Source organism: Trichosurus vulpecula, chromosome 7 (assembly GCF_011100635.1).
Source record: "Trichosurus vulpecula isolate mTriVul1 chromosome 7, mTriVul1.pri, whole genome shotgun sequence".
Classification (NCBI taxonomy): Eukaryota; Metazoa; Chordata; class Mammalia; order Diprotodontia; family Phalangeridae; genus Trichosurus; species Trichosurus vulpecula.
In genome coordinates, this window is record NC_050579.1 from 255,083,291 (window position 1) to 255,098,712 (window position 15,422).

The window sequence follows — 15,422 nt, forward strand, 5'->3', positions numbered from 1 at the left end:
TTGGTTACAACACACGGTTCTACATAATTTTGAGTTCCAGATTTTCTCCTCTTCCTCCCCCCTCCCTCCCCAAGACGGCATGGAATCTCATATAGCTACCATGTATAACTTCACATTGAATTAATTTATACACTAGTCAAGTTGTGGAGAAGAATTATGACCAATGGAATGAGTCATGAGAAAGAAGAAACAGAACCAAAAAACAAAACAAAACCCAAAAACAAAAACAAAAGAGAAGAAAAAAAAGGCGAGCATGTAGTGTGCCTCAATCTGCATTCAAACTTCACAGTTCTTTCTCTGGATGTAGATAGCATTCTCCATCGTGAGTCGCTTGGAGTTGTCCTTGCACCTTGTGTTGCTGAGAAGAGCAAAGTCTGTCAGGGTTGGTCCTCACGGAATCCGTGTATCTGTGGTTGTGTACAATGTTCTCCTGGCTCTGCTCTGCTCACTCAGCATTATGTCGTGTAGGTTTTTCCAGGTTGTTACAAAGTCTGTATCATCCCCATTTCTTATGGCACAATAGTATTCCATTACCTTCATATACCACAGCTTGTTTAGCCATTCCCCAATTGATGGGCATCCCTTTGATTTCCAATTCTTGGCTACCACAAAAAGAGCCGCTATAAATATTTTTGTACGTATGGGTCCCTTTCCCTCTTGTGTGATTTCTTTGGGATACAACCCTAGAAGTGGTATTGCTGGGTCAAAGGGTATGAACATATCTATAGCCCTTTGGGCATAGTTCCAAATTACTCTCCAAAATGGCTGGATCATCTCACAACTCCACCAGCAATGTAACAGTGTTCCAGTTTTCCCACATCCTCTCCAGCATTTATCATCCTCCTGCTTTGTTATTTTAGCCAGTCTGACAGGAGAGATGTGGTATTTAAGAGTTGTTTTGATTTGCATTTCTCTAATCAGTAGTGATCCAGAGCATTTTTTTCATATGCCTATAGATAGCTTTAATTTCTTCCTCTGAAAACTGCCTGTTCATATCCTTTGACCATTTCTCAATTGGGGAATGGCTTGTATTCCTCCTATATATTTGGCTCAGTTCCCTGTATATTTTAGAAATGAGGCCTTTATCAGAGATACTAGTTGTAAAGATTTTCTCCCATTTTTCTGCTTCCCTCCTAATCTTTGTTGTATTGGCTTTTTTTGTACAAAAACATTTCAATTTAACATAATCAAAATTATCCATTTTGCATTTTGTAATGCTCTCTATCTCTTGTTGGGTCATGAATTCTTTTCTTTTCCATAAATCTGATAAGTAAACTATTCCTTGCTCTCCCAAATTACTTATAGTATCAGCTTTTACTCCTAAATCATGAACCCATTTTGACTTTATTGTGGTATATGGTGTAAGATATTGGTCTATGCCCAGTTTCTGCCCTACCATTTTCCAATTTTCCCAACAGTTTTTGTGAAATAGTGAATTATTAGCCCAGAAGCTGGCCTCCCTGGGTTTATCAAAGAGTAGATTGCTATAGTTGTTGACTTCTCTATCTTGTATTCCTGTCCTATTCCACTGATCCACAACTCTGTTTCTTAGCCAGTACCAGGTAGTTTTGATGACTGCTGCTCTGTAGTACAGTGTAATATCTGGTATGGCTAGGCCACCTTCTCTAGCATTTCTTTTCATTAATACCCTAGATATTCTAGACCTCTTGTTTTTCCAGATGAATTTTGTTATAATTTTGTCCAACTCAGTAAAATAATTTTTTGGTAGTTCAATTGGTATGGCACTGAATAGATAGATTAATTTAGGTACCATTTTTCTTAAAGTGTTACTTGCACAGCCTCTTTGGATACAACTATACCATAAAAATAACCTATTCTGTTTAAATTATTTGACGTTGAGAACCCATACACAAGCATAATTCTTAATTCTACTGTATTTGAAGGTTTTTTGGGGACAAATTGTCTTTATGAATTCAGTTTTCATCAAGAAATTTTTGGTTTGAAATGTTCTTTTCCTGGGAATTGTCTCCTATATATCAGTTTGCTGGTTTTTGTTTTTTTTTTTTTTTCCTCCCAGTATTGACCTTTCTTATTTCTTTCCTTTCTCATTACTTTCCTGACAGGCCAAAAAAATGTTTGAAGGTGAAATGGCAAGTTTATTAGCTATCCAGCAAACAAACACTGTGAGAGTACCCAAACCCATGAAAGTGATAGATGTGCCAGGGGGTGGGAATCTACTAGTGATGGAGCATTTGGACATGAGATATTTAAACAGGTAAGTCTTCGACCAGTTTTCACCTAAAATTTGTGTAATTTTTCCTTGTAGTGGCTTGTTTATTCCTGAATTTTTTTGTACTCTGAGGAGATGGTTTTGATGAATACCATATTAAAAAGAGATGACAGCACAGCACAGTATATTTTTCTATAGAATTTATAGTACCTTCAGTATTTTACCATCGTGTTCTGTGGAATACTGACTAAAAGGTAAACAGAAAAGGAATATTTCAAGGTAAGATTTTAAAGATGATCAGGGCTAAGAATCTCAGAGGGAGAATAGAAATATCAAAAAGTTAAGCCCTTCACTAAATTGGTGCTCAAATTCTGTGTTAATATCATACTTAATTATGCCATGTTTATGTATTGTGCCTTAAGACCTTAAGGGTAGATTTTTTTTTGTAACTTTAGTATTATCTCTTTCATCTTTTATTGCTGGACAAATTCATTTCTTTTGATTTTGTAGTCATGCTGCAAAGCTTGGATCTCAGTTAGCCGATTTACACCTTCATAACAAGAAGCTTGGCGAGACTCTCGGGAAGAAGGAGAAAACTGTTGGTATGGTAGAGTGGTTTAAATGTGTATACACACCCTATATGCACATCCATATATACTGAGAGTAACTGAAGCAGTAATCCCAACTTAGCAGATTGGGATTTATACCAAATTTTGAAAAGCAGCCAATTTGGACAAAGGTCATAAGAGCCAAAGAATGCCAAATATGTAGATTGCTGTTAGGAATGAGTTGTATAAACTTATTTACCACAGATGTGTGGGCATTTAACAAATGTTTGCTTAATGACTGAATTGAGGGAATGCATAAGGCAGGAGTTCTAAATATTTTTTGGTATCTTGGACCTCTTTGGTAATCTGGTAAAACTATGGATTCTTCTCAGAATATTTGTTGCCTACATTCATAATTGAAGGAGATCTGAATTTCAGTTAGAGGTTATTTTAAATAAAGATGTAATTTTTTTCCTATCCAAATTGACAGACTCACTAAAATCTATCCAGCGAGCTCTTGGAGGTCTGTGGATAACCTTAGTTCTTAGGTTATCTAAGATAATCTTTATCCTATAGAATTTCTTGGTACCTAGAAGTGAACATAATGAAAATTTATTTTGTCATTATTTCAACTGGGAATCTCTGTTCATCAGTACTTCTGCAATTCTAAAAATGCTTTGTAAATCTTAAAGTGAAGCTTTATATATTCCTTATTATTACCGTAATACAGTGATGATTGAAGTTCATAATGGGGATCCCTTTTGAAGCAATATTCTGGATTACATTAATAATTTAGCTTTTATTTACATGGGTATATATTTATATTATGATGTATTTTCATATGATTCTATACTTTGAAATTTGAAATTGAACTGAATAAACCATATGGGATAATTGTGTATTAAGCAGACTATCTCATTAATCAAAATATTTCATTCCTTGCCTGTGCATAATAACAAAGAGTGTATTCTAAAAGGCCGAACAAATTATAGAACACGTATGTCATTAGTCCCTGTACCTTTTGCTCTGCCTATACCGTGTTTTTGTCCTTAAAGATTTGTTTAACTACAAATTCCAAGGCACTTGAAGCTATGACTGGAGTGTGTAATCTTGGCTCTCTCAGAAGTAAGCTGAGCTGCTCATCAGCAAATGTATTTTTTTTAATGTTGGTCTTGAATTTTAGCTCCTTAATGAATTGACTTCCTTTCTCTTCTTTTTCCATCCTCCTGAACTTCCTCTTCTGCTACCATCAGCAAATGATACTTTCAGCTACTCCTTTTGGAACCAGGATTATTTTCCTGATGTTCTCTTGGTAAAATTCCCTCTAATTGTTGGTGTTGGTTGAAACCAGATCCCTTATTTATCTCTAGATAAGAAAACAAGGTGAAGAAGAAGACATTCTAATCACTTCTGAAAGTGACTAAGCAACTGGAAGCTGTTTATTCCCATGGGTGGGAGCCAGGGCCCTCTGAGGAAGGTAACTGGTGGTTTTTGTTCTTTTGCTTGCAAAGGGAAAGGAGGAGGGCAGGCAGAACTTCAGTTTGTGGACCAATTTGGGTTTCATGTGGTAACCTGCTGTGGATACCTCCCTCAGGTAAGTGACATGGAAGGTTGTCTCAGTTTAACTGGTCAGCTCTGGCTATTAGATTCATATGGACAAACCTACTTTTTTGATAAACTTTGAAATGCAAAACTTACTATGTTATCTTTTATTTGTCAAGTGCTAAAATGACACCAGGCATATGTGCTTTACATTCAAGGGCCTGCCTGTGTAAGAACTAATGTGTTACATAGTGACAGTTCGCTTCAGGATAGTGTTATAACAATTCGGCTAGCAGCTATTGTGGGGGTGAAAGACCAACACAAGCCCAACAACAAGAATGCTGCCAGTACAGGTTCTTTTGATCTACTTTACTAAGGAAGTAACATTAAGGAGTTAACAATCTTATTTTAATCCAACATACATGTATCATTCACTTAGTTCAGGGGAAAAAGCCAGCACCCTGAACTTTTGAGCAAATACAAACAAACTACCAACATCAACAGACAGACCTTGTCTGATTCAAATCTCAATGCATCATTACCAGGGTTTAACAAAGTCCCAACATCCAGGTTTACAAGCTGGGGGTCTCTCACTCACTGGAAGAGTGGCATGTGACTGGAAGAGACTCTGGGCAGCTGTTAAGAGTCCCCCAGCTTGTAAATCCGGATGTTGGGACTTTGTTAAACCCTGGTAATGATGCATTGAGATTTGAATCAGACAAGGTCTGTCTGTTGATGTTGGTAATTTGTTTGTATTTGCTCTGAAGTTCAGGGTGCTGGCTTCCTCCCCCCACCCCCCCAACCCCCGCCCAACTCAGTGAATGATATTTGTATGTTGGATTGAAATAAGATTGTTAAACCCTTAACATTACTTTCCTTAGTAAAGCAGATCAAAAGAACCGGTGCTAGCAGCATTCTTGTTGTTGGGCTTGTGTTGGTCTTTCACCCCCACAGCAGCTGCTAGCTAAATTGTTGCAACAGATGGCCAAGAATTAAACGCTTTTTTAAAGATTAAAAAATTTAACCTGGATTTTTTTCTTTCTTTAAAAGTTTTTCTTATTCCGAACTCAAACACCAAAATTAATTTTTTCACACACAGAGTAAATAAAAAGAGGATTTTATGTGAAACTGTGGATCTCTGTTATGTATAGCTTGCTTTTCCTTTTAAGCATACAATAAATTAAGCATTTAACTTTAATAACTGTCCTGCTGTTTTTCCCTCTGGCCTTCCTTTGTTCTCTTCTGTGCATTCTTTAAAAAATTGCTTCAGTGGTTCTTATTTCTTTTTTTTTTTTTTTGTTAACTCTCACTAGCTCACCTGTGGTAAGAGCAATATTCTCTCCTTTCCACCACTCTCTCCCTGCCTCTAGATCCATGCAAGTTAGGCTGATTTTCTCTTAATAGATATTGAAACAATCCGGGAAACTTAAGAGACTCAGCAGACTAAAAGCACAGTCTGTTGACATCACTTCCTTAGTACAAAACAGAAACAACAAAGAGATCCAGGATGCTTGGCTGATGGGCCAACTCAGAGGCAGCTGAATCAACTCACAACTCACAATCACCTCACAACAAACTCAGCTGAATCAACTTCCAGTGTCCTTGATAATTATTTTTGTTGAATAGCCTTCCCCTGCTAAGGCTCAGTAAATATCCTTTTTTTAGTGGTTAAATGACCTCTGAGTTCTCGTTTCACTCCAATATTGAACAGGGACTGTCTTGAATCAGGCCAAGCCCAAAAATCAGGCCTATCCCAAAACATGCACTCTCCAAACTGAATTAAAGCAAGCAAAAAAAACCCAACTACCCTTTGTGATAAGGTTAGTTGCATAGTTAAAACAAATTCCCATATTGGTCATATTTGAGAATGTGTATCTTACTGAGCACCTCACCTGTTAGGTGCTCAGTGATTGTGACTGGTCATTGCATTCATTAGAGTTCTTAAGTCTTTAAGAATTGTTTTTCTAATCAACAAACAAAAAAAATATGATCTTGTATCCTCTGAAATTTTTTTAGTCAGTTGTACTACTATGAATATTGAATCTACTCTAGAAAATGTTTGTGAAAGCTTGTTCCTTTCACTTATTATGCCTTCATCATTAACACATGTATGTGTGTGTGTATATATAGTATATATGTGTATATATGTATACATATACATACACATACATGTATATAATTTTCATAAAGGATTTTTAGGGATGAGAATGTAGTCATGGGTGGGTAGGTAGTTACTGATATTTTTTCAGTTCCCTTTATAACTTCTACAAATTTAACCAAGTGTTTGGTATCCTCTCTTTCAGTTATCTTGAGATTAGATCTTTTAATAACTTAAAATTGTTGTTGCCTTTAGCATGTCACTCATTGCATAGTTGGTCTTGTCTAGCTGCTCTTCTCATCTTTATTTTCTTTAGTGTCATTTCTATTTCTTCATGTTGAAAGGAGCCCCATACAGTGGCTTCATTGTCATTAGTGGAGAAAACAGATATTTTCATGTTTGTTGTGTTTATAGCTTCAGCCTTAAGTTTTCTTGGCATAATGTAAATTTTTATTTATTTATTTTTAGTTTACAACATTCAATTCCACAAGCTTTTGAGTTCCAAATTTTCTCCCCCTCTCCAAGAGGCAAGCAATCCAGTGTAGGCTCTACACATACATTCACATTAAACATATTTTCACATTAGTCATGTTGCAAAGAATTATAACCAATGGAATGAACCATGAGAAGAAGAAACAAAACAAAACAAAAAAGAGAGAGAGCAAAAGTTGGCTAAGATCTTCATTCAGACTCCATAATTCTTTCTCTGCATGTGGATGGCATTTTCCATCATGAGCCTTAAAGTTGTCTTAGAACCTTGCATTGCTAAGAAGAGTTAAGTCTTTCAAAGTTAGTCATTGCTCCATGTGACTGTACAATGTTCTCCTGGTTCTGCTCCCTTCACTCAGCATCAGTTCATATAAGTCTTTTCAGGTTTTTCTGAAGTCTGCCTACTCATCATTTTTTATAGCACAATAGTACTCCATTACATTCATATACCCACAACTTGTTTAGCCATTCCCCAATTTATGGGCATCCTCTCAATTTCCAGTTCTTTGCCACCACAAGAAGAGCTGCTATAAATATTTTTGTACATATGGGTTCTTTTCCCATTTTTATGATCTCTTTGGGATACAGCCCTAGAAGTGGTATTACAGTGGGTACGCACGTTTTTATAGCCCTTTGGGCATAGTTCCAAATTGCTCTCTATAATAGTTGGATCAGTTCACAGCTCCACCAACAGTGCATTAGTATAAACATTTTTTTTAAACAACTAAAACATACAAATGAGCAAGAATATAAACTGTCTGGTATTGGAAAAGAAATAGATCACTAGTAAAAAATAGAGATTCCAGCCATTGAATCAAATATATACAAAATATTAGTGTTTCATAAACCTATGAGAAATAAGCAGTGGAGAAAGTATTCATCATTTGATACATGTACTTGGGAAAAGCAATATAATAGGAAAATGTAACTGCATATCTTACAACTTTTGTTAGTACATCAATGGTTTGAGGATTGGCTAGATTTGGGATTTGGAAGTCTTTACCAACACAGATTGCAACCCATCCATAATTTAGCATTATATCAAGTTAACAGTCATTAAATACCTACTATGAGCCAGGAATTGTGCTACGTGCTAGGGATACAAAAAAAGGCAAAAGCAGTCCTTGACCTCAAGAAGCTTGTAATCTAATGGGAGACACAATATGCAAACAACTATCCTCATCCCTTTGTGGGGGTTAGGGGTGCCCCTGCAATCTGAAAAATCTGTGAAAAAATTTGTGGCTCTCCCTTCATAGCAGAGAAATCTGAATTTTTTTCTTTTTCTTTTAGGAGTGTTTATAGTACCTTATTGCAAAATCTGGGTTAAGTCGTAGTCACAGACTATTCTGTAGGTCAGTGTTAAGTAAACATACTAGCTTTTGTGTGTCATCTGCTGGCTTTTATGTTCTTTTCACAAACTTTAATAACTTTTTACTTATTTTAACTTTAAAAAAGAAATTGTGCGTATTTATGGTAGTAAAAATAAAATGTGTTGATATTACACAATACTATACATATATTTTATGCATTTTCTGAGTTTCTAAACTTTTTCAGTGTCAACTGCTGGCCTTCGCGTGTCATCTGTGGCTTCTGCAAAACTCTCCCCAAATTGCCATTTAATTTCTTACGCCAACCCACAATAGAAACCATGATGGTGAAAGTCACGATGTGGAAGGGATAACTGTATATAAAAACTGTATATATACATATATCTGTACTATGTATACGTATGTATGTATTACATATGTATATAAATGTATATATGTATGTGTATATGTGTATACAAATGCATATGTATATATAAATGTATACACACACACTAAATTGGAGATAATCTTAGGGGGAAGACCCTCAGGCATCAGAGACAGCCAATGAAAATGCAGAGCTAGGAAATGGAGGGTCTTGTGGGGAGATAAGCAAGGGGTCCTCAGTCGTTGGATCATAGAGTATGTGAAGCAGAGCAAGGTGTAACAAGATTGGAAAGGCAGGAAGGGCTAGATTATGAAGGGCTTTAAAAGCCCCCAACAGAATATTTTATATTTGATCGTAGAGGTAATAGGGAGCCATTGGAGTTGATTAAATAGGGAGGTGACATAGTTGGACCTATGCTTTAGGAAGAACACTGAGGGGAGGATAGATTGCAATCAGGAGAGACTTGTGGCAGGGAGACCAATCAGCTCTCTGTTCAGTAATCCAGGTGTGAGATGATGAGGGCCTGCATTAGAGTGGTAGCAGGAAAAAGGAGCCATATTGGGGAGAGATTAGGGATGTAGAATTGACAGGATTTGGCATCAGATTGGATATGAAGGGTAAGAGAAAGTGAAGAGTTGAGGATAACATCAAGGTTGTGATCTTGTGGGACTGGGAGAGTGGTGGCACCCTTGACAATAATGGGGAGGTTAAAGGGGAAAGTTTTTTTTTTAATATTTTTTTGAGGGGGGAAGGCAGGGCAATTGGGGTTAAATGACTTGCCCAAGGTCACACAGCTAGTAAGTGTCAAGTGTCTGAGGCCAGATTTGAACTCAGGTCCTCCTGACTCCAGGGCTAGTGCTCTACCCACTGCGCCACCTAGCTGCCCCAAGGGGAAAGTTTTGATGAAAGAATTGTGGGTTCAGTTTTGTACACATAGAATTGAGGTGTCTACAGGTTGTCCAGTTCAAGATGTCCAATAGACAGTTGGAATCTTAAGAAAGTTCCCTGATAGAGAGGTTTAAGGGACTTGCTTTTGATTATATAGCAATGAAGCGTCACGCTGTATATCACAATTGATTCCAACTGGATTACGGACAAACATAAAAAGAGCTATTAAAATATGATATAAAATAGCATGATGTATTTATCTCCTTTGTGGTGAGAAGTTATTAAAGAAGTACAAGGAAATTTCTGAGTTACATGGAGGACTAGTTCTTTTCTTTTATCTCCGTGACCTCTTAAACCTCTTCTAAACAGACATTTTGGGCTAAAGGTAAAGCAACTCTATGGTCTAGGACAGGGGTGGGGAATCTGGGGCCATGAGGCCACATGTGGCCTTCTGCATCCTTGGGTGTGGCCTTTTAACTGAGTCCAAGTCTTATAGAACAAATCTTTTTATTAAGGGGATTTGTTCTGTGAAGTTTAGATTCAGTCAAAGGGCCACACTTGAGGACCTAGAGGGACATGTGGCATCAAGGCCACAGGTTCCCCACCCATGGTTTAGGACATCCAAAATCTTTAAAAAAAAAAGGTATTAAAAACATAAAGCCATGAACTAATGCTTACTGACCTTGAGCTCACTTAGAACCCCTCCGCTGTGTCCTGTGGTACCAGCAGCACTAGCAGGCCCAAGGACATGATAGAGACTTATGACAATACTCATCCTCGTGCTCTAATTCCCCTTCACACTTTTTATTTGTGTGGAGAACTTGGCTCCAGGCTTTGAAAATATGCCCTGACTATAAGACAACCAAGTGGTCATAGCCCTTGAGGAGCAAAAGCCAGGCCGGAGCCCTATAGCAACAATGCTCCAAAACTCCAGACTGCCAGTGCCAGCCCAAAGATCAAAGAGGGAGCAGAACAGAACAACCTGACAGAGTATAATATGTGGATTGGGTTTTGGAGTACTTACTAAGCCTGAGGGAAACAATAGAGCATCTAGCTGGACCCAGTTCTGACAAGCCAAAAGTTATTTGGGACAGAGATCTATGTTAGTGAACTGTAAATTGCTTAGCGCAGGAGGAGAATGAGACACTTTGAGATCTATCCCCCAAGAAAACCACAGTCAAAGGGGAGGAAGTCAAAAATTGAGTGATAGGGAAAATCAGGGGGAAAAGAAAAGACTCAAATTACCAAAGATTTCAGGAAGAAGAAAACTCAAAGATCCTGAACATAAACAGATACATCAACAGGAAAAACAGTAACAACAGAAGGAAGGTTGGCCTCCAGATCTAGTAAATGCATTCAGGAATCTGAAGAATAAATTCTGCAAAATAAAGGAAAATGATTTTGATGAGACAGACAACCCTGTAGAATTTGAGAACATGCAACCACACATGATCTTCCTGAGTTGTTTGAAAAACAGCAATGAGAATTATGAGAGCAGAACTTATATGTAGAAGTATAATAAAGATAATGGAATCTTCAATGGCTAGTGTCAACAGATAATCAAAATAATAGATTGGAAAAGCAAATAAACAGAAATGAAGGACAATCTAGAAGAAAAAAAGCAAAAAACAACATTAAAAGAAAATTTACTCACTATGCAAGAAAGATATACTGATCTCTAAGACAGGATGCATAGAGACAGTCTCCCAGAAAACTATGACAGGACAAAGAACCTCAACACTAATGAAGTGATAGAAGAGAACAGCTCTGTATTTCTGATCATTGAACATGAAATTCCAATTGAAAGAATTCACAGATTACTCCCTGGAAAAGAAGCCCAAGATTGCCAACCCTAAGATACATTGTGCTTAAGTTTAACAGAAGCCACAAGTTCGGCAAGTAATCAGGAGAAAAACCTTCAAATACAAAGGGAAAGACATTTAAATAATGCCATTAAATTAAATAAACCATTAAAAAACATATGGGGAATGGAATAATGTATTTCAAAGAGCAGTGGAGCTCGGGATGCAGCACAGGATGCTACTGTATTCTGCTGATCTGAGCGTAACTAAACAGGAAAAAAGATGAATGTTTAATAATGAAGAAAAGTTTGAACATTCTAGAAGAGAATCAGAACACCCCAAACAATAGAAATGCAGGAGGAGTAAACATGCAGTAGGCAAGGAGAGCAGTAGTAATAGAGTGACAACAGCAAGACCGGTACAAGACTTTTTTCTAAATGTACCCAAGGACATAGGAGTAAAGGCAGAAATCTGGAAAAAGTAGAGAAGTGGATAGAGGGTATTATGGACAGAATTTGGTGACGCTGCCTACAGGTGAATTAATGCTTTTTTTTTGCGAGGATATATGAAAGGGGAGGGGAACAGGAGGGTAGATAGGAGTGTTTGACATGCTGGGGTCAATTCAAGGATTAGCAACGAGGGGAAGGGGACTTCCGTGGTCTTAGAAAGAGAAGAGGAGGATGAAGAGGAGGAGGGGGAAAGGATTGAAAGTGGGGAGAAAAGAAGAATACCTCCCTTTGGAAGTAGGAGGGGGTTCTATTGAGTGATCCTATGGGTGGAGAGAGAATTTCTGTGAAGGGAGATGGAGATACTAAACTGCATGTACCTGGGTGCTTGAAAAGTCTACTTGTTCTACAGTGGGAAGGGGGAGTTGGAACTTGTACATGGGGCAGTGGGAAAACATGGGTACAAGGAGATTTTGAGGAGAATAGGGAGGAAAAAAAGGTAACCAGGGGAGGGTAGAGCTCAGAGGTGGACTGCATAAATGAGGACATGTGAGGAGAGAGGTTCCCTACCATTGGCAGCGTCCCTGACGCCTGTAAGAATTGGAATTGGTCTGGCAGTGAGGCATAATGGAAGAGGGGAATCTGTGGGGCAAGTCCTACAAAGCAGTGGCCAAAAGCACCTAGAGAGGAGAGCCTAGAATGGATACTTTGAAAGCTTTCGTTGCATGAGGAGACAGAAAAGAAAAACCCAGGTCATTATAGGGGTCATGAATCAGAGAATGAGGATCGATAGTAGATAGAGAGGATGGATAACGAAGAGAATGAGAGAAATCCTTTTTGGAAAGGGACACAAAAATGAAATTTAAAAAATAATTTAAAAAAACCCAATGAACGGGAGTAGTTGAAGCAGAAAAGAAGGGGGGAATCTTCTTGACTGGGAGGAAGAAAGGACAGGGTTGGGGTGGGGGATTATATATCCACGTAAGCAAGAGGAGAAAAAGGAACTATCTAAGGGAAAGGAGTAACAAATGAGAAGGAGATCAGAGGTGAAGGGAAGAGAGCCAGAAGGAACAGGGACACCTTAAGAAAAGGTCAAAGTAAAGTAATTGAAGGAACATAATATTATGTTTATGGCAGAAGAGGGAAAAATTAATATCTTGGCGGGGGAGCCCTCAATGTTAGAGATAGAGGAAAATATAAATCTAACTTTTGTAATTTTAAATGTGAACTAATTAAATAATCCATTAAAACAAAAATAATGACTTGTTGGATAAGAAAAAAACAAAGACATGGGAAAAATAAGCAGTGGACAGTCTAATTAGATTAGAAGGATCTTATATGAGGTAATTTATTCACTAAATTTTAGAATGAGGGACCCCTTAAAGTTTTAGGATAAATACTTTGTTTTTTAAAATTACCTATATATCTTATTACCAGAAGATTGATCACCAAGTAGTAAGCATTTTTTGGCCATAGCAGTTCACAAAGATTGCTTGCTAAGTAATAGGGAAACTGTGACCTACACTACTAGAAGGAGTACCCACATACATTAAATTACATGTTCTGGAAATTTAGAACTCATTTCTCCGATATTCATTCATTTATTAAACATTAACTAGGTGGCAAAGTAGGTACAGTAGGTAAGTGCTGGGGGAAATAGATAAATAAGACAGCTTTTGCCTTGAAGCTTACACCAAATAGATAAGATTTCACAGACAGATATAATGCTAGGTAAAATATAAATGTTTATGAAGGGTATTACATACAGTGAGTAAGAATACATTTGTATAGGCTAAAGGAAAGATTCTAGACACTTAACTCGGCCTTTTAAGAAAAGAAGGGGATATGTGGCATATTTCTTTAATTTGAGGTTGATATGGCTATTATGTCCTTATAAAAATATGTCTCTCCATGTCAGAGACAATACTGGACTGGGTATCACATGATTTAGGCATAGTGTGATATTTAAAGATGTATCCTGTCAAATAACATAGTTGCCAGGCTTCTTTGATGAACTTCTTAGCCAAAAGCCTAAGTATCCTAGGAATAAAGGTTAATGTTGAAATTACAAAATACTTCCATAGCAACCATTGTTTCAATAATGGCCCCTTTGAAAATACAAAAAAACAGCCTAACTCCCATAAGATATAATGGTTTGTGAAAAGCATGTAGGATGTACAAAAATATTTATAGCGGCTCTTTTTGTGGTAGCAAAGAACTGGAAATCAAGGGGATGCCCATCAATTGGGGAATGGCTGAACAAGTTGTGGTATATGAATGTAATGGAATACTATTGTGCTATAAGAAATGGGAAGATACGGACTTCATAATAACCTGGAAAAACCTACATCATATTATGCTGAGTGAGCGGAGCAGAACCAGGAGAACATTATACACAACTAAAGATATATTGATTCTGGGATGACTAACCTTGATATACTTGGCTCTTCTCAGCAATACAAGGTTTAAAGACAGCTCCAAAGGACTCACGATGGAGAAGGCTATCTACATCCAGAGAAAGAACTATGGAGTCTGAATGCAGAATGAGGCAAACTATTTGCTATCCTTTTTTTCCTCCTCTTTTGTTATTGTTTTTTTTTGTTTATTTTGTTTCTTCTTTCTCATGATTCATTCCATTGGTCATAATTTTTCTTTACAACTTGACTATTGTGTAAATAAGTTTAATGCAAAGTTATATGTAGAAGATATATTAGATTCCATTCTGTCTCAGGGAGGGAGTGGGGAGAGGGGTAAGAAAATCTGGAACTCAGAATCATGTGGAACTGAGTGTTGTAAACTAAAAATAAAAAATCTTAAAAAAAAAAAGCACATAGGCTCTGTAGTCATCAGTCTCAACTAATAGCAGATTTTCTAAAAGGGAAAGCCTCAGCCAAAATGAAAGTCAAAATCTGTGCCTTAAAGCTTGTACACAGAAGTTCTTGCATCTCAGTCACTTACTCAGAGCCTATTTTATTCTTATTTTAGATTTAATTTAGATGAAATTATATTAAATATTATTCTCAACATTTTATATGTTTTCTAGATTATAACAAGCAGATTATTCAGTAATATAGGGTAATTATTTTTTAAAATTATTTTCATCAAAAACTATTTTCAAGGGCTTTTTATATTTTAAATAAGATTTTGTATTTGGAGCGAAAAGATTGGTTCTGATCTTAGCAATATCATTTCCTAACTGCATGACCTTGAGCAAATCACTTAAACTCTCAGAGCTTCAAGTTTTGTCATCACTAAAATAGTGGTGATAAACCCTGCCTGCTTTTAGAGTTGTGAAGATCAAGAATAAAAATAACTGGCATTTTTGTAGTGTTTTAAAGTGTATAAAGCTTTTATCCTTGCAAAATTAGTACAGATTTTATTTTCCCTAATTTCAAGTGAAGATCTGAGGCTTGAACACCTTACAGGATTTGGAGATGAAAGCAGCCTTAGAGATCAGTCATTGTGTCATAGGTTTTTGAACTGGAGCAGGGCTTCTTTTCACACGAGAAATTTTTATGCAACCCCAGGTGTATAGGTATATAAAATAGGAATACATATCACACATTTACATACATAATGAATAATAAATTTATTTTAAAATAATTCTTTGGTATACATATAATTTTACCATTTATTAAAGGTGAAAGCAAATTTGCATTCTAATGAGATGGATGTGTTTGTTTATTTTTACACAAAAAATTAAATCTTGGTGGAATATTTGGTACT

The 15,422-nt window shown here is 36.8% G+C and overlaps 1 protein-coding gene across 1 annotated transcript in view; it reads left to right on the forward strand.

Annotated features, from left to right (window-relative positions):
- LOC118858115 (ketosamine-3-kinase-like) overlaps positions 1 to 15,422 on the forward strand; it is a 37,167-nt gene that overhangs the window by 12,499 nt on the left and 9,246 nt on the right. Inside the window, exons 2-4 of the mRNA XM_036768567.1 lie at positions 2,085 to 2,236; positions 2,702 to 2,793; positions 4,251 to 4,333. Of these exons, the coding sequence (XP_036624462.1) occupies positions 2,085 to 2,236; positions 2,702 to 2,793; positions 4,251 to 4,333 (327 nt within the window). The remainder of the gene's footprint in view (positions 1 to 2,084; positions 2,237 to 2,701; positions 2,794 to 4,250; positions 4,334 to 15,422) is intronic.